A 19,592-nucleotide genomic window follows, 5' to 3' on the forward strand; every position below is an offset into this window, starting at 1 on the left:
ACTGTCCGGATGAGCCCAGCTGACCTGCCAGGCCCATCCCAACCCACGAGGGTAACCAGTGACGTCCTCCAGCCACGGCAAACCACATCGCAGCAACACCTATAGTTAGTCGTCGTCACCCAATCCCTACTAACTTGTGCCCCCTATAGCATGTAGGTTCTTATGACGCATTCTGTAAATATATATGCCTGTCTTTGCTATTGCCAGACAGAGCGCTCTCGGAGTTTGCAGAGTTCTTTGCATGCCCTATTCTGATTGATAAACTCCCATTTAAGCTCACCCGCACTTTGTCCTGGCCTTATTCCCATCCTGGGAGAGTCCATTATTGTCTCTCATTGTGGGGAGGATCGTGCTATCTGGGGGACGCTCGCCTTCAGGCTCCAGTGTTTTTTTGTCTCCAGCGCATTATAGAGTTTTGGGACAGTGGTGTAATGTTGAGGACTTTGACCATCCGCATGGTGGGATTGCGCTGGCCCACTTTTAAACAAATTTGAAATAAAATGGAATGATGGTAGATCAACCTCCAGAAAATATGTGGGGTTAATCCACAAACATTTTTCTATGCTGACCGCACAACATACGCGCAGACCCATGTACTCTGGGTGGACACTGCCTACAGGCGAGACTCTGAACCCTAAACCCAGAACAAGACAGCTGCCTGCAACACACTCCTCAGCTTTGGGCTGTCCACCTTAAAAAGGATGACTCAAGCCCAGTGAAGAAGCTAGGAGAAGTGCACCAACAAGCATCTATCGATGGCCGCCTTAAAGGACATTTTCGAGCCAGTCGAGCCCCTCAAGCTGCAACCGACTGCACTGCTGACTGTTATGCTGCAGTCGCTAAAGCCATCCGAGACGCCTCAACCAGTGCTTCAGAACCGATGACCAGCACTGAGAAAACGATTCCTGACCGTGAGCCGCAATGTAGGCCAGCCTGCAGCCGTCCATCCAGCCTTGCTCACCGAACTGGTTGCCACCTGGTACCCGCAGCTGTCTCCCATCTTGAACTCTGTTGCAGAAGCTGCAAAGTGCCCTGAAACTGACTCAACCCTGTCAAGCACCAATAACACCTACAAGCACAACGTACATTGTGGTTCTGTCCCCTGGTCCTTCTCTGAAGGCCCCTAGTGACATTTTACGACCCATTGCTTTGTGCTGAAACCAAGTATCCTTCAACTATTGCAATTATTTACTATACCGACTAACCTCATGTCAGTATCCAAGGGTGCATCCCTTTTCATTCTTGCTGCCGAGAACAAAGGTAAGGGGCACTTGCATTCAAGCTCTGCTCGTTCTTCCGCTTTGGCCTTAACATTCTTGCCGATTCGTGGCATGTGTTGGGGAAGGCTTCTCTCCCCATGAGTCCTCTCCCTCCTGTCTGCCCAGCCCCCTCCCCAGCCTGCCCCGACCACTGATTGGCCTTGACCTGCATGTGGTAGTCCATTGCGGTGCACCTTCATGCTTGGAGTTCGGCGCAGCATTTCCATTCTTGCTGCTGAGCACAAAGGTAAGAGGCACTTGCATTCGAGCTCTGCTCACTCTGCCGCTTTGGTTTTAACATTCTTTCCGACTTGCGGCTTGTGTTGGGGAAGGCTTCCTCCCCATGAGCGCTCTTCCTCCTGCCTACCCTGCCCCAGCCTGCCCCTGACCATTGATTGGCCCCTTGGCCCCTTTACTGAAGCAGTCATGGCAGGCCCCTGTGGCGAAGGACCCAGAGGCAAAGGACAGCTCCCTGCGAAGCAGCTCCAGATGGTGTATGCCGGTGTCAGCTGGGGAAGCAAGTAGCCTGCAGCCGTCAACCTGCTTCAACTGACAAGGTAGGTGTGGTGCAGACACGGGGGGCAGCAATCACTGCGCCCCACTAGGCTGTCCAACCCCTCTAATTACTCTCATTTCTCTTATCTCACCACCCATAATCATCTCATGGTACTCTATTGTTTAGCCATCTCTCACATCTCCCTAGGAAAGTCAAATTTTTGCATTTCTGTTGTGTTAAAAACAAGGCCTTTTTCCCTACTTTTAGGAAAGTCGAATTTGGGTGTTTTTCACAGTGCTCGTACTTCAACTTAAACACCTTTTTTACTTGCTCCGTCTCTGCACTCCATAGAGCGGACTACTGTTGGTTACTGATGGGCCTATTGGTTTCTGCTGTGGCTGCTATCTCCCGCCTCCTTTAGGCTGTTCTCTGTTGCCCCACCCACATCCTCTGTCCACGCTCTTTCCTGCATTCCCCTTGTGGCGAGTTACCTGTTTGTGCCTCCTGTGTGCCTCAATTCTATGTGAACCCTAAGCTTCTGGTTTGTCATGTGGTGCACAGCTCTGGGCTGTGCTTCTTTTCCCTCCCGCACCCTCTCCTCTCTTCTCCTCGCACCCACTATTGTGCTCTCAATTTCTCCCATCTTCTGAAACTACTACTCTAGCTCCTATCCCTCTAAGTCCGGGAGGAAAAAGTTAAAGAGGAATATGTTGGTCTCCAACCCAGGCCTCCCTATCGATGATACCCACATCAGCGCTTCCTCCAGACAGACTCTCACTGACATCATCTTTGTCATTCCCTCTCCAGAGCTGTGGATCCCTCTTATGGTTTCTGTTCTCCCTCCTTTCTCCTCCTCTCCCATTAATGGTGGCACCCAGTGGGAGTCCCTCTTGGCCCCCTTCCAATCCTCCAAGACCATCATCAATGTTTATCAAAATGATACCATCATGGTCCTGGGCTCTCAGCACAATATCATCCTTCATTATTGGTGTCTCCAACGTCTTATCAACTTCCTCCCTTCTCCCGTACTCCTAACACCTCCCTGACTCCTCTGCCACCCCGTTCCATCTCCGGTACCTCTCTGGCACTCACCTCCTCCTCTGCTCTGGACACCATGGCACCTCTGTCTACTGCCTCAGCCCACATTTGGGCACTTCTGCTTCCTCCACTTGGTCTACCTCACTCCTGTACCGCACCCCGGATACTCTCAACTCTCGCTCTGCTGTCAAACACTCCTCTGACATCTGCTACCTCCTCAAAGACCTTGAGCTGGATGTCTTCGCTCTCACCGAGACATGGTTCACAGCCATCTCTGTCACAAGTTTTGACATTCTCCTCCTTGATAGCCACAAGATCCTCCCCGAGCCCAGAACCAACCAGGTCAGATGTGGCGTGGCACTTATCTTTCCGGGGTGAGTCCCTGCTTCTGTCATTTACATGCAGGCCTACTCCTCCTTTGAATGCCTGGTCTGCAGGATCTCTATCTCTCCTGGCCTCTCCCTGACTGTAGCCACCATCTACAGGCCACCTGGCCATGTCAGACTCTTCCTCTTAGAATGGGCCGACCTCTTCTTCTCCCCTTGCCTCAACCTTTCAACTTCATCTCTTTTGAAATCTCAACATCCACCTGGATGCTTCTAATACCTCCCCTGAGCTCTGTCGCAACCTTTGCGACCCTCTCTCCCTTTCCATTCTTCCCTCTGGTCCGACACACTCTGCCGGACACACCCTGGATGTTCTCATCTCCTCTGAAATCCCCTTCTCTAACCCTCTCACCATTCCTCTCTCTTGGACTGACCACTTTCTGCTCTCCTCTCACCTAAAACTTCTTGTCCCTCGAGCAAAGCTTAACCCAGCACTGCCACCCTCCTTCTCGGTCATTCTGCCCATGAAACGAGTGTCAGCGGATGCCTTGGCCACTAATTTCTCTGCCCCTCCTTTTCCTACAGCTGACTCTCACTCTGACATAGCCCTCTCTAACCTGCATCTTTCCATCTTCAATACTCTGGACATCCTTGCCCCTGTCATGAGAATCTGTCTGAAGCCTACCTCCAAGTGCAACTCTTGGTACGACTCAGACCTCGTCGCCCTGAACCGCAAGTGCAGGGTGGCTCAGAGGAAGTGAAGGGCTTTGGGTGCACCCTCTTACAAACTGGCCTGCTGTCTGCTCCAAAGGCAATGCAGACTCTCTGTCCTCTCCAAGAAGAAGGTCCATATCCAAGCCTGCATCTCTGCGCCCTCTAACAACATGGCCAAACTCTTTAAAATCTGCAGGGAGCTGGCCAATTCCACTGCAGTCTCCACCTCTCCTATTCCCTCCCAAGCCCTCTACACAGCTCTGGCTTCTCATTTCAACACTAAAACTCGGGACATACTGTCCTCACTTTCCTCTTTCTCTCCATCTACCTCTCTATGGCCCCCTTTGGCCGCCTCTCCCTCTCCTCTTTCTTTTTCCTCCTTCTCTCCGACAACACCTGATGATGTTTTTAGACAACCCTGATCTATGAAAGTGTCATCCAAAGAGGTGCTCCCCTGCTCTTCAAGAACCATCAAGGACCACATTGCCACCCTTGTTCCAGCCTTGGCCGATTTCTGCAATCACTCTTTCACCACTAGATCGTTCCCCTGTCTCCTCAAGCACTCACTTGTGCAACCCCTCCTCAAAAAGTGTTCTGCCAATCCTACCTGTCTAGCAAACTATTGTTTGATTTCTATCGCACCTTTCCTGGGCAAACTTCTGGAAAAGCTGGCCATCTCCCAGCTTACTCTCCACACTGAATCTGTTGGTTGTCTCCATGACCATCAGTCTGGCTTCAGAGCAGCTAGAGGCATGGAAACTGCTCTCCTGAATGCCAGTGAAGATCTGTTCTCCAATCTTGACTCAAGCTCTCCCTCTGTCATAGTCATCATCATCATCCTTGATCTCTCCTCTGCTTTAGACATGGTCAATCACGCCGCCCTGATCAACCGACTCCATGTAAACCTGATGTGAGACACCTGAAGATGTCTCACCCGCTAATCCCTGGGGATCTGTCATCCAGGTGGCCAGGACATGGCCATTGCTTTTTTATCCAGTTCCTGGGGGTGGGTCAGTTCTGGAGGATCACCTGGATGAGGTGTCTTTGGGGACTGGAAGTGGGACACTGAAAATTGAGACGTGATATCCCCTTCCTTGTAACACCTTTTCCCCATCCTACCAAGTAGGATACCTAGAAACTCACTCCTCCCCCTTTCCCGAAATGCACACTTTCTCAGAAACAGTTCACCGTGAGCGACAATGGACTAACATCAGAGCCGTATACCTGACATGTCCCAACACCATGGTCAGTCAAGGTCAGGCAATTACGGATCATTAAACACACCTGACTTCCATCGCACTTTCCCCCCATGGATAAAAGGCAGAGCAAGAAAGCCCACTCTGAGCGAGGCAAAACACACAAGGAAACAACAGTTCCAAGATGGCCATTTAATACAAAGAGAATGAAGGCAAGACCAGAGAGGGTTGCACCCTTGACCTATAAAGACAGTTGGAAAGCAAGAAATCAAAGACCAGGAACTAAGGCTGATCAGACCTGCACAGTGTGTTGGAGGTACCCGGGGCTCTCCTGCGTTGATAACCAAGGCACGGAGGAATGATTGCCACTGTAGTACTGTCCTTGGCTCCTACAACAAAGTGGCGTCCAAAAAGAAAGCACAGCCAGTGAGTCGGAGCGACTGATACCAAACCAATTTGTGTTTTGAACCAAGGTTGCAAGCGGCAATACTGTATAAAGAGAACAGTGTGTGAAGCGTTTAGGATAAGCAATGCAAATACAATTGACAGCCAAAAGAAATAGTTGAACTTTGTAACTGAACTTTGGGAAACCAAGACAGGATATCATACGCACAGTGGTTCAGCAAACGTGGGTGCTCCTTAGAAATTCTCTCTTAGGTATCCGACTGATGGTAAGTGGGAAAGAGATCAGAGTGGTCCTGCAACGGGTCAAGCTAAACCCTTTGCACATTTGAAATTCTTTGATAGTTTAAAGTAAATCCAAATTGGTCCGAGCCTGGCTGAGGGACACTAATTAAACCTTGTTTGAAAGGGATCGGAGTCCGGCAGAGGGGGATCCAGGGAGAACACCCAAGTTGAATATTGAAAATAACATGTTTGTGTTGTTTCTGGTACAGCAGGCCCTCTGTGTTAAGAGGCTTGCAAGAAGTAAAGTGACGTGGACACGGAAGGTCCTGATCTGGGAAACACAGTATGTGCTTTGCTCGAGTGACCCACTTTGTCCCGCACTGAAAACGTGGGGAAAGGGAGACCAGCGGCCCGAGCACTCTGACATAATATTTTGTGAACACTTCTTTCTTTCTCATGAACATTAACTTACATTATTTTGTAACTTACTGGTAAGGACTGTGGTCACTTGTGTCTGTCTTATTATTGCCACCTTGCGTTCCTTACACTGGGAATCACGGATCAGGCCCTGGCGTGGCTGACCTTCCTGCACCATCCCTCCAAGGTCCAACTTGGATCCTTTCTCTCCACCACCTCTCTCTACACATGTGGGGTCCCCCAGGGCTCTATCCTCTCACCCTGGCTCTTCTGGCCCCTTTGGCCCACATGATCTCCACCTTCTCCTCTAACTTTCAGTGTTATGCGGATGACACTCTGCTCTCTTTCAGGCTTCCCTCAGTTTCCTCTCCTCCCTCGCTCATTCCCGACTGTCTATCCGCAATTCAGGATTGGTTTGGCACCAACGACCTTTGCCTAAATGCCAGTAAAACCGAGATACTTTCCATTGGGAAACCTGCTCCCACTTTCCCGCTCTCACTCCGGCCACTCTTCTTGGGCCCTCGACTCTTGCCTTCCTGTGAGGCAAGAAAATCTTGTTGTCATCTTCGACTCCACTCTTCTCCTTCTTTCCTAACATCACCCTGCTTGCCAAATAAGGGTCATTTCCAGCTGCACCGCCTCAGAGGTATTCTACCTTATCTCACTTCCCCCAGAAGCTCATGGTCTCCAGAGTCCTGGTTCTCTGCAGGCTGCACTACTGCAACAGCCTCTTTCTCAATCTGCCTACCTCTACACTTTGCCTACCGCAAGTAATACAGAACAGGACTGCGAGACGTATCCTGGCCTCAAACCCAGGGACTGCATCCCTCCAGCCCTTAAATCTCTCCACTGGCTCCCAGTGGCTGCAAGGATCAAGTTCATGAACCTCTGCATCATTCCAAAATACGAAATACCTTCCGTCTAGAGCCCTTCGCTCAGCTACCTCCAACTCTCTGAGGGTAGATCTCGCTCCTCGGCATATGCCTTCCTCTGGAATGGCCTCCCTGCCCCTCTCATACTTCAGCCGGACCACCTGAAGTTCCAGAAGCAGCTCAAGACACTCCTTATCTCCTCTGCCGTCTCTCTCACTTCCTTGCTAACTTCCTGTCTGCTTGGCACCCTCAGTCTCACTGGGTACCAGGCTCCTCCATGATCAGTCATGGACAATCAAGACAAATCTTAAGTCTAAAAATTCGTACTCCCTCCTCCAAGACCTAACACTGCTTTGGGAGTCTATCAGAAGATGACGAATACATGGGAGGAACATCCAGTCGGATGAACGTTAGCAGGAGTAAGTAACTTGTTCTTCGAATGGATTGTTTCCACCCATGAATTCCTCACCTGATGAGACTCCCAAAGCAGTGTTAGGTCTTGGAGGAGGGAGTACGAATTTTTAGACTTAATATTTGTCATAAATTGAATGTAGGACAGCTTTCCCAAATCCTCCTACCTGACTAGAGGATGAATCCAGACAGCAAGGTTTAGTAAATGTGTGAATGGTAGGCTAAGTGGCTGCCGCACAAATGTCTTTTATAGGCACCCCTCTTTGCAGAGGAGAAGCTGTTGCCATGTCCCTTGTGTAATGAGATCTCAGACCTTGTGGGGGAATCTTTCCGGGCCAATCTGTAGCATTCTGTAATAGCAAGAATTATCCATCTGGACAAGGTTTGTTTTGTAACTGGAAGTACCAGCTGGTGTCCAGTGTACCCAATGAAAAGCTGGTCATGTTGACGTATTTACCCCATTAGTGAAACGTAAACAGCTCAAAGCCCTTTTGGGATCAAGCCTATGAAGCCTCTCCTCTTCCTTGCTAGGATGAGTAGGCAGATAGAATGTAGGAAACAGGATTTTCTGGGATAAATGAAAATCTGAAACATTTTTGGCAAAAATGAAGGTGTGACCCTTATGACAACCTTGTCCTTGTAAACGATAGTAAATAGAGGCTTCCTGGATAGGGCCTGCAACTCACTGACCCTGCCGGCTGATGTCAACGCAAATAACAGAATGGTTTTGTAAGTTAGCAGTCTTTGTGGACTTAAATGATGACTGCAATGCGGTTAAGTACATTTACTGAAATGACTATACTTGCAGGGTGAGTTTCTTGCCCCTAGACTGTAAGCTACATGTGTAACCGGTTTCACCAACAGAGCCCAGATGCCCTCGGGTTTAGGCGCTATACAAATGTAAAAAATAAATACAAATAAATAAATAAATAAAGTGGCTCAAAGGTAGCACACATCAGATATTTCAACAAAAGGTTGAGATCCCAAATCGGTACTTGAAAAAGTGTAAGAGGGAACATGTTATTGAGCCATTGGAGACATTGAATGATTAACTGCATCTTGAAATAAGATAAGTCTTTCTGATGTGCGCTTGAACATTGAAAGCGCTGACAAATAACTATTTTTCCAATCAGGAGTCCCAGATTTGCTAAGTGTAACAAAAAGGACAACACCATAGGTGTATTGCACTGAAAAGGTACCACATCCTTTTCCCTACACCAGCTGCAGAATGTATTCAAACAGCAGCAGTATAAGCATTTCGTTGCTGGCCTTCTGGCAGATAGCAAAATCTCCATTACGTCATCCGGGACGTTCCAATCCTTGTTTCTCACCTCTCAGAAACCATGCGTGAAGCTGGAGTGTCTTGACCTCTGGATGGAGAACCCAAACCTCCTCTCGTGAGAGAAGGTCCTTTCTTTGAGGAAGACTCACTAGAGGGCAGATGGACATGTCAAGAAGGTCTGGGAAACCCGTCCTCCTGGCATAATCTGGAGCAATTAGGATCATGGATTTCCCAAACTTTCTCAACCTCCTGATCCCGAGAGAAATTATAGGGACTGGTGGAAACGTGTATAGAAGTGGAAACTCCCAGTCCACTACAAACGTGTCTCCTAGAGCTCCTCTTGGGGGAAATTCCCTGGAGCAGAACAGTTTGCACTTCCGGTTGACACTGGTCACCAACAGATCCACTTGAGGGGTACTCCAAAGGGTGAAGATCTCTTGAAGGACTTCCTGAACTAGTTCCCACTCATGGGAGACTCTGCTCTGCCTGCTCAGATCATACGCCGCCATGTTCTCCTCTCCAGCTAGGTGAACTGCCGTCCGGGAAATTCCTTCTAGAATTGCCTAGAACCAGAGATGCATTGCCTCTCTGCACAGTGATACCTCCTCTCTTGTTGAGGTAGTACCACTGTGTTGTCTGTCATTATCGGGACATTCATCCCCGTACAGAGGGGAGAAATGACTTCAGCCCTAGTCTGATCACCCTCAGCACCAAAAGGTTGATGTGAAGTTTGGACTCCGATGGATACCAACAACTGCTGACTGTCAGATCGTTGGCATGGGCTCCCCACCACCTGAGTGAGGCATCCGTAACTACTGTTATCTCCAGCTATGGTTGCCAAAAAGGTTCTCCCTTCAGAATATTACCCATGCAAGCCCACCACAGGAGATCCTGTGTGACCCTGCTTGGAACCTGACAGAGTTCTGTCATCCTGCCAGAGAATTAAGACCACTGTGTCCTGAGAGCCCATTGAAGGGATCTAATTCTCAAGCAAGCATGTGGCACCAGGAAAATGCAGGATGCCATCACGACGAGCAACCTTAAAAAGTAAAAGGCCGGAAGATGCTGGGCACTCTGGAATTTGGTGACCATCTGCATAATGTGTTGAGCCCTCATCTAAGGCAACAAGGCTTTTCCAGAGGACGCATCCAGGAATGCTCTGATGAACTGGAGCCTTTGAGATGGTATCTTGTGGGACTTCCTATAATTGGGGGAGAAGCGCAGACCGTGTAGAGAGTATCAGGTGATGCTGAGATATTCCAGGGCCTGTTCGGGAGAACGTGCCCTGATCAGGCTATCATCTAGGGAGGGGTAGATGTGAATCCCCCCCTCTCCTGAGACTCGCTACCAACACCACCATCAGCTTGGTGAAAACCCTCGGTGCAACGTCAGCCCGCATGGCAGAACTCGAAAACTGAGAACCACCAATGGCAAAACTCAGGTACTTTCTATGCTTGTGATCATATGAGGCACATGAAAGCATCCTGAAGGTCCACTGACACCATCCGATCCTGGAGCTGGATCCCCGTGAGACGGTCCTGAGGCCTTTTTAGAAAGGGGAGGCAGGAACCCTGGGCTACTGTTTCAAACACCCATGCATCTGAAGTAATACCGCACCATTATTGCAGATGCAGCGAGAGTCTGCCTCCCACCGCGGTCTTGCGGGTTAAGGCCTCAGAGGGGTTTTGAGGCAGCTGAACCAGCGGCTGATGGTAAAGTAGCTGTTGTTTGGGCAGACGTTGAACCTCTCCCTCATCCACCATGAGGGAATCTTCTTTGGCCCTTTTGATTAGCCAGTCCTCTCACTCTTCCAAGTGATGAGTAGATGCGAAAGGACTTACCCCTCCAAGATAATAGACTGGGGTGAGATGGTTGTAGCTGTCTGATGGCTGCACCAAGGGATTTGGCTGCCACCTTTGAGGTCCGCAGATTCTCTAGGCTTTCATCAGCCTTGCTGCCAAACAGCTGTGCATGTTGAGGAGTCTGGATTGCAGGTCCGGTGCAAAACCTGACTTCCTCAACCACACACACCTGCGTATTGCCATGCTTGCTGCCATGGCTCTGCTAATGAGATCAGCCGAGTCCTGATTGTAGAGACTCATAGATAGCCTCCTTACCGTCTCTTACAATATTCAGGAAGCCGTCTCTTTCTTCCACTTCAGGAATATGGTCAGCCGGCAAAGCTATACAGTCTACAGGGTGAATGTAAACTTTGCTAGGGTGCATGTGGCGTTTGCAGACTTGAGAGCCATGCTCCCGGCAGAAAATACCTTCCTAGCCCAAGCATTGAAACGCTTATCATCCCTGTCTGGTGCGATGGTTGAGTAAGCAGCCTGTTTGGAAGTAGTCGTCACTGCCTGAAATGCCAGGTTCTCTGGTGTTGGGTGCTTTGACAGATAGCTAGGGCTGCTACTTGAGGGCCTGTGCTTCTTGGTGAGGTTCTTATTTACCGTTGGACCTGATTCAATAACCTCCCAATTTGCCATAACCCTTATTTGAAGTGCAACATGAAATGGGGGAATGTGATCCTTCAGTGGACCTTTATCAAGAACATCTGTCAGGTCCTCTTGCTCAAATGGCAGAGCAGGTCTGCCCCATTGCAGAAAAATTATAACTCTGGTCATAAGGTGCCTTTAAGAGGCATTTGCATGGTCTGCCGGGCCTGGCTTGCCAAACTCAAGTTCTGGTGATGTGTGTCACAACTCGCTCCCTTCGCTCCCGTTCCCGCCACTTGGGGGCATGTTTTGGGGTTTATTCCCTACTGGACATTTCCTCCGAACCTAATCCTACAGTGCTGTGATGAATTGGGAGCGCTAAAACCTTATTTTCCAAGTTACTTCCCTTCCGGATCCATTCCAGGTTTTTGGCAGCCAGCATGCTACTTTAATCAAATGACTATGCTTCCCAGAATGCCTGGCTCACTGCTTCACCTCCTCCCTTGCAGGACAAGGTTGGGTGGAGGATAGGCAACACCTGTGGCTGCAGGTGCAGCAGGCGGCACACCTGAGGGGTGTGCTCGTTAAGCAGCTTTAAAAGCCTCAGTTTGCTTCAGTCCAGCACTGGTCATCGTTGCAGTGTTCCTGTTGTGACTGGTCCCTTGTTCCTAGCTTTTGTGCCTAGTTCCTAGTTCCTGTTTCTTGTTCCTTCGCCCTGGATTTCGGATTCATGTGCTTAATTGATTTCTGCTTTCTGGATTTCCCTTTCTGTCTTCCTCTGTCTGCAGGCAGACTTTCTCTGTGCTTTACCCTTTGATGCAGCCCAATTTGCCTGTGTTTTCTGTTTCTTTGATGCTGTCCTTTGCTACTGAAAAACTTGATGCATTAGTCTTTCCCTTTTTAGATTTAGCTTCCTGCCTTTTCTCCTTGGATGGGTGGGAAAGGTTTCCTTTTGTGATATCATTTTCCCTGCTCCTGATCCTTACTTTCTATTGGGATCCATTCCATGTTTTCCATTGCACTTCTGCATTTATTTCCCATTTGATTATTTAGGTGTGGGGTGCTGTTGTAACTAGTCCCTGGGTGAATGCCTTTTGTTTTCCTCACTATTTCTTTAATCACAATTCCTACTTGCTCCTTGACTTAGGTCTTATGTATTTAGTTATCCTCCACCCATTGCTGTTATAGGCTTCTGAGTCCCTGTTTGATCAACTGGGTTCATGGGTTTACTGACATTCAAGTGGTCTTTCCGGTTCTCGTGAGTACTGTGTCTAAGTTCCTTATTCAGTATCATCCAGAGTGTCAGCACACAGATCCTGTCCTTGCTTGCCCTCTACATGGGCTTAGCGCTGTCAGTATCTGTAATAGCATAGTGGGTAAGGAGTTTGCCGACTTTCATTTCAGTCATAAGGAGGTTCTAAGTGCTTACCCCACATCCCTTTTCATATATTGGTATTTTTATTTCACTCTATCTGCACTCCTGGGTTTTAGTATATATGAGTCGTGGTTCTTGTGTGCACGTTGTTTGATTCAAGGTTATTCACTGTGCGATTTTGTGCACATTTCCCTTGCCATATTCGCTGCCTTTGTACTCACCTGATTAATCCAGACAATGTGTCAACACCACCAGCAGATTGGAGATTCTCATACAAATCTTTTAACCTGGAAAGCTCTGAAATGTGGCTTTCTGGGGCGTTAGGTGTGCCAAACTCCAATCACAAAAAAACAAAGCACGCCGTATTTCTTGAAGCATTAGCTATCGCAGAAAAACGGAACTGAAGCTAATGGGTGCTGCACGTGCTTGACGCCTACTTCGAGGTGGAAGCCCTTGAGACAATTACTTATCCGAAGCAGCTGAAGCTGAAGGGGAGATATCAAAAGAGGAGGAATATGTGGGAGGACACAATTCATTTGAAATAAATGATTTATTTCAAGTTTGAGAAGTTTTTTGCAGGGCGAGATCCTTCTTCTGCTGCATAGCAAATAATGATTTACTATGCAGCGTGAGGTGGAGGCACCCTGGCTCCACCATCTTGCACCACAAATGAAACTATTATTTCTTTTACCCACCAGCACCTTCATACACCACCACCAGTCGCTCTGCAGCAGGGTACTAGTGTGGGTACCAGAAAGATTCCTACCAGAAAGACATCAGTCTTGCCAACCAATCCCCCCTCCCCTCCTGTCCACAACAGTGACTCTATGCCCGCTGTGACGAATCATTAGATGTTGTCACTTCTGTCAGGGGGGGCTTCCCATGAGGCTAGGGAGGTGAGGCTGCTACCTGATAGTCCCTCTAGGGGTGGCATAATAAGGTAGGATCTCATGCGGAGGGGCTCCCCCCAACCCCCTGTAGGGAGAAGGACGACCATCTAGGGTATAGCCCTTAGAGGAACATCACACTCCCACAAACTCTAGCCTATCCTTCCTCTGCTAATCTATTTGTAGAGACTAGGCCTACGTACTGTTGTAAAGTAGACTACCTCAAGATCCTAGAAAGTACTGAGGTGAAGAAAAACATCAGGAATATAGGTAATTCAAGTACTGGGACAAGGGGGGACACAGGAGCAATGAACAATATTAAGAAGGAATTGCCGCGGTATAGACTTCCAGAGAGGCGTGGTCCCGCTTATGTAATAAAAAAACCAAAGAAGGACTGCCTGTCAGGGAGATGCCGTCAGCCAGGATGAAAGACCGTGAAGCCTGAGAAACACAAAGGAGAACGGAGAAGGCCAGAACAGAGCCGAGAGCAGTCCACTTCCAGAGTCAAGAGGACAACGGGATCCCTTAACCCAAGAGCATACAGACGGTAATGGGAGGCTGGCAGAAGGTGACTTGAACACAAGAAGCAGCGTCCATACCATCACTCCAACGGCCGGAGATCTGCATGGTGATGGAACAGAGAGGCGGAGAAGCCCACGCAGCACTCAAGTAGGAGAAGGACCTCAGGAAGAACCAGCCGTGCAACTCAGGTGCAAACAAGGTAACGGGAGAGGCACAGGAACTAGTAGGGGCCCGAAGATGCGGGAGGCACAAACCCTGTATCGAGATTACAAGCAGGACTATGCTCCTCGTGTCAGTACTTGGCACGCAAGGCAGACAAGAGGACAGAGAGGGGGAATAGAAACCGGAATTGGGGACCCCACCCAAGAGAGCGATACAACTAATCTTCCTCATGGCGGGAAGTGATCCAAGTGGGCCAAACCAAAGAATAGTCAGGATAAGGGAGGTATTCTCCTGGCCCAACTAGGGAACACTGTGCATTGTTTGGAACTTTGTGAAGGGAATCGTCCCAACAGGCCTAATTGAACTTTATTTGGAACTTTGTAACCTGGAGAAGGGAGTCATCCCACCAGGTTGTTTGAGACTGAACCCCATGAGAAGGGAGGTATTCTCCTGGGATCAGCACACTGCTGCTTTATTTCTAAGTTTATAGTGTAAGGGACAGAAGTAAGGTTTTCTTGACACAGGACAGTGGACACTTTTACTTTAACAGACATCCTGACAATCACCTTAGATCCTTAGTTGAGGCTGGGAAACCCCTTATAGGAATAGGGAAAGATAGGTTTTCCCTTGCTTTATTTTACTAATAAAGGTCTATAGCCCAAAATATGCCACCTTTGTATCAGGTCAGAGTCCTTCTTCTGCACCCCTTACACCACCAATGCATTCTGAGTAATGAAGTCCTTAGCCACATCGGGCTGAGGAACTGATGCCTGCAACCATGGCAGATGTGGGGCAACATATCAAGGGGCAATCATGAAGAGGGGCAACAGAACCAAATGAATGATGCTCAGCATCAAGAAACTGACGTCTATATCAAACATGAGGATGATCCAGTGGGAGGTGGAGGCGGCAGTGGGTACCAGGATCATACAACCACCACACCTACAAGGGATAGTGGAAGGGGCCAGGGAATTGGAAGTGATATTTCCCCAGGCAGCCACCATTGTTAAATCATGCAGCGGCTGTGGTACACAAAGCAACCCCAAGAAACACAGCACAACCTGGCAAATAGACGGCTGCTTAGCCAGAATATCATCTGAAAGGACATTCGGAAGCTCAAAGAAAGTCAGGCAACACAGCACATGCCTTTGTGATGCAATTCATGGCCTGGCAAAGGCAATCCTCCAATACTGCCAGCGTGTGAAGGAGGCAACAGAGGCTACCACTCATGGATTCCAACTCAACCCTAGGATTCTTGAAAAGATGAAGCACTCATTTAGCTCTAAGAGATGGTTGTGGTGGGTCTCTGACATTGAACTCTTTCAGTCCCAGAGATTGCACAGTGGTCAATAGCGCACAAGGCCCGAATTCTGCTGCCATCTCCAGCTACTCTCTGTCCCTACCGGGTAATACAAGACAGGGGGTTTAGGCTTTGATTATGGACAGCACAGCATTGATATGATATGAGGAGCCCACAGTGGGTTGGGAGGCAGTGTTGGGTGTAGAAGTGTGTTAAGGGGTGCTATTGGGGGAGAGGGTGGTAGGTGGAGAGATATTTTAGGGAGCAAGTACGATGTCAAATATTAGTTTGCCACATTCAGTGAATTGGTAGCAATATAGTGTGCCCTTCAATAAACAAGAGGGTGCTTAGGGCGACTATCCCAGTCACAGACCGTCAACACCTGCACAGGCGTAGTCCCTCTCCTCAAAGTGCTGGTATGTGCCACTCCGCTGCCGGTATTTTCATCTTGCGATATCAGTTTCGTGATCATGTGGTTGGTAAATTCAGCCAGTATTGGTAAATACTGCCTGTTTTAACGTTAATATTAAATTCATAACTGGGCCCTTCGTGTTCAAAAGAAAAAAACTCCCTTGCCAATGCATACCTGCCAACCCTACTGATTTAGGCAGTAGGCTACTGTTTTTTAAGCAGTCCTACCGCCTACAGATTTGGGTGACAGATCCTACTTCTTTTTACAGGGGCAGGTAATGTATGGGACTCTAAGGCAGGCTGCTTGAGACCAGCCCAGGACAAAGCATGCCACAAATTAGTCTGTCTGTGCGGTGGGCGAGTAAGTGATGGGCTCAGACCAATCCACTGACCTAACAGCTACATAACTCTGCCCTGCACTCTGGCCGGGACAGTCCTTAGGTGAACCACCAGTGAAGGCAAGGCAGACCATCACACAGCATCTGCATATCAGACTGAGGAGGGCATCAGTCTCCATCTTGTTCAGTTATTCATCTTGCACTGCAGGAATAAATATGTACTGCCTAGGCTGCTGCTACAGAGCAGTGGCAAACGTTGCTTACCAGCTCTGTGTGATTACCTTCTATGAAGTTAGGTAATTGAATTCAGTGTTAACTTACCATTCAGAATTATACATTTTAAACATTTGAACATCTTTCAATGTTGTGCTGTTTGATGAGTTGTGTATTTTAAAATACTCCAGTGGTGCCAACAATGTATGTTTTGTATTTTCCTGTGATGTAATTGTTATGCGAAGTATTATTTTTAAAACTTGAAAAATCCTACATCTTTTTGGTCACAGAATGTTGGCAAGTGTGCCAATGTGTTCCTTCGAATACCCCTTTCGAAAAGATAGCCTGGGACAGGACTGGGAAACACATGATAGGAGAACATCGAACCAGTGAAAAGAACTGAAAATAGACGCACCTTCCCTCAGGCCGCAATCAAACTCTCCTTCATATCTCGCGCCGTCGCCATATTGCATGACCCCAGAGCCATGAAGCTCGCCACAGCTGAACTGCCCAGAGTAGGCGTTTCCTAGAGTGCAAGAAGAAAGACCACACAAATCAGACGTGACTAAAGCATTGCATAGGTATGGGCCACTCACTGCCCACCGCGATAACGGTATGCTTAGGAGTTCAAGACATTTATGGAGGGCCTTCAATTGGCATCCACAAAATAAGCACTCCCCACTGCTTGCTTTTCCAGCACATGGAACTAATACAAAACTGCAACGGTGTTTATTTGCCTTGTAGATAGAAACCAGAGGCAAATGAAAACAACCGGACACTCGATCTGCATCCAATCAAGTGTTCCGAAAGCGGACTGGTACATGAGAACAGGTGATTCCCCGATGGGTCCAATGGCAGGTCACGTGAGCCACCTGGACGAACATGTAATCAACTAAATATACAATTACACAACCACGAACTGCGAAAAGAGAATACAGCCAAGCATTTCTAACAGCTGGACCGAATCCATTATTTAACAGATGAAGTGAAATGCAGTTAAAGTTGTTTGGATTGGAGCGGACTTGTCACCCCAACAGATCATGGGAACCAAGAAACTGGCTCATGAGTGTGGAGGGAAGACGGCTGCCTCACCCAGAGCGAACTCATGCCAGTAAGCCAAGCTGGGGAGTTTCTGAGCTGGCAGGAAGACTGACACTTGGGCCAAATCTTAGGGTCAATGGGCAATTTCCCAAACCACGCATTCTCCTCCCACAATAAATCGCATCAAAGCTGATTTTCACCCCGAGTCCGTTCGCGAACAATTGTGGAAGCATAATTTACATTTTGAAAAACTGATTTTGTGATGCAGTTCAACATTGTTGAGCATGTGAGGAAACCTCAAGCTACCCCCACCCCCTCCCCAACCTGAGTGAAGATCACACCTATGGAGTCTATCAATGCAGAACAACCAGGGTAGGGCAATTTGCAAAGTTGTATGTACCAGTCAATGTAATAGCTAATCAGAATTATCGAAACAGGTCACTGAAAAAAATGTTTGGCGATACCAAAAGATCACATTTAAGCAAAATCAGAAAGTGAAGTACAAGCGGGGAGATAAACAGACGGATTTAAAGAGGACGCAACGAAAACAAACATCAAGACAGATATAGTGATATAAAACGGAAAGGGAATCAGGCAACAGAGTCAGGAAGCAAGGGAGAGAGAGGTAGGCACGCTTTCAGCATGGGACTTCAAAGGAAGAAATGGAGCAAGGAAAGAAGAGGCCTTGGAGTTACAGAACAAAGGAAGGAAGCAGGGGCAGGGAAGGAAGGGGGGCAAGGAGAGAAGGATCAGAGGAAGGAATGAAGCACGGGACAAAGCCAGGAAGATGGGAAGCAAGCAAGGGGAAGGATGGAACGAAGGAAGGAAGGAAGGAAGGAAGGAAAAGAAGAGGGATATAACAAACCAATCGGAAGAGAAGACAGAATGCATTGAAAGGAAAGGACACAGGAGGGATGGACAGAAGGCACGGATGGAAGCAAGTGGCAAAGGAAGGATAACCCGTGCATCTGTCCATTTTGGACCCATTACATAGCAAAAACTCATTCCCCTTTTTCCCCCAGAAAAGTGTAACCTGAGTCTTGCTTTGTTTTTTGGCATAAAAAGGCCGCAGATTTATTTTCCACAATATCCTAAAACACACTGTATACATTAGTGGAAATAATACAGAAGATGCGGCGACTGCTCCGTGTCCAAAAACCTGCTTCCCCCTTTCCTTCCAAAAGTCCATCATAGGCCCAACTCTCCCAACCCTTTGCGCCTGAGCCTCGCCTGCCCATGCAGGTGTTCGTGGGCGGGGAGAGTGCCGTTTCCTTAGGGGAAGCTGAGCCCTTGTTTTTCCCCCAGACGCCCCTGCCGTTTAGGCTCCCAAGGGGCGCTGGTCCCAGAAGAGTGAAGACCCTTCCAGCTTTCTCCTGGCTCATCCGGAGTCTGTCTCTTGTGTTTGGTTGCTCAAACACCGCCACACCGCCTGTCGTCCTGCGACGATCAGGCCTCCTGGCTTGTCCTGTTGCTTGTCCTGTTTGTAGGGTGGGTGGGTGGAAAAACGAAGTCCTCTGTTGGCAGGCGGGCATCCCACTGTCGAGGCTGGATGCTGCCTGCAGTGGGGAGCCCGCCTGCTATAAAGAGGGGATAGCCCCGCCCCCTTCCATTGTAGCCCTTCGCGGGCTTTTCCTTCATTTTGCCGCGCCGTTTTCTTTTCGCTGGCTTTTCCCTGCTTTTCCGCGCTTCGGCGGCTACTTCCCCTCCATCCTGAGGAGGGGGAGGGTTCTTAGGAGGACACCGCCCGGGTTATCTGGGTGCCTCCTCCATTTTGGGATTCTCCGTCGTCACTGTCATAACCCGTGCATCTGTCCATTTTGGACCCATTACATAGCAAAAACTCATTCCCCTTTTTCCCCCAGAAAAGTGTAACCTGAGTCTTGCTTTGTTTTTTGGCATAAAAAGGCCGCAGATTTATTTTCCACAATATCCTAAAACACACTGTATACATTAGTGGAAATAATACAGAAGATGCGGCGACTGCTCCGTGTCCAAAAACCTGCTTCCCCCTTTCCTTCCAAAAGTCCATCTTAGGCCCAACTCTCCCAACCCTTTGCGCCTGAGCCTCGCCTGCCCATGCAGGTGTTCGTGGGCGGGGAGAGTGCCGTTTCCTTAGGGGAAGCTGAGCCCTTGTTGTTCCCCCAGACGCCCCTGCCGTTTAGGCTCCCAAGGGGCGCTGGTCCCAGAAGAGCGAAGACCCTTCCAGCTTTCTCCTGGCTCATCCGGAGTCTGTCTCTTGTGTTTGGTTGCTCAAACACCGCCACGCCACA

General features: G+C 48.7%; 1 protein-coding gene across 5 annotated transcripts in view; it reads right to left on the reverse strand.

The window, feature by feature from the left end:
• MORN1 (MORN repeat containing 1) overlaps window positions 1-19,592 on the reverse strand; it is a 2,351,913-nt gene that overhangs the window by 2,093,673 nt on the left and 238,648 nt on the right. For 4 of the 5 annotated variants that reach the window (XM_069610184.1, XM_069610185.1, XM_069610187.1 and 1 more), the window contains exon 4: window positions 16,697-16,807. The exons of the other annotated variant lie outside the window; for it this stretch is intronic. In XM_069610184.1, the coding sequence (XP_069466285.1) occupies window positions 16,697-16,807 (111 nt within the window). The remainder of the gene's footprint in view (window positions 1-16,696; window positions 16,808-19,592) is intronic. 5 annotated transcript variants of the gene reach the window in all.

Source organism: Ambystoma mexicanum, chromosome 8 (assembly GCF_040938575.1).
Source record: "Ambystoma mexicanum isolate Mex_15411 chromosome 8, UKY_AmexF1_1, whole genome shotgun sequence".
NCBI classification, from domain to species: Eukaryota; Metazoa; Chordata; class Amphibia; order Caudata; family Ambystomatidae; genus Ambystoma; species Ambystoma mexicanum.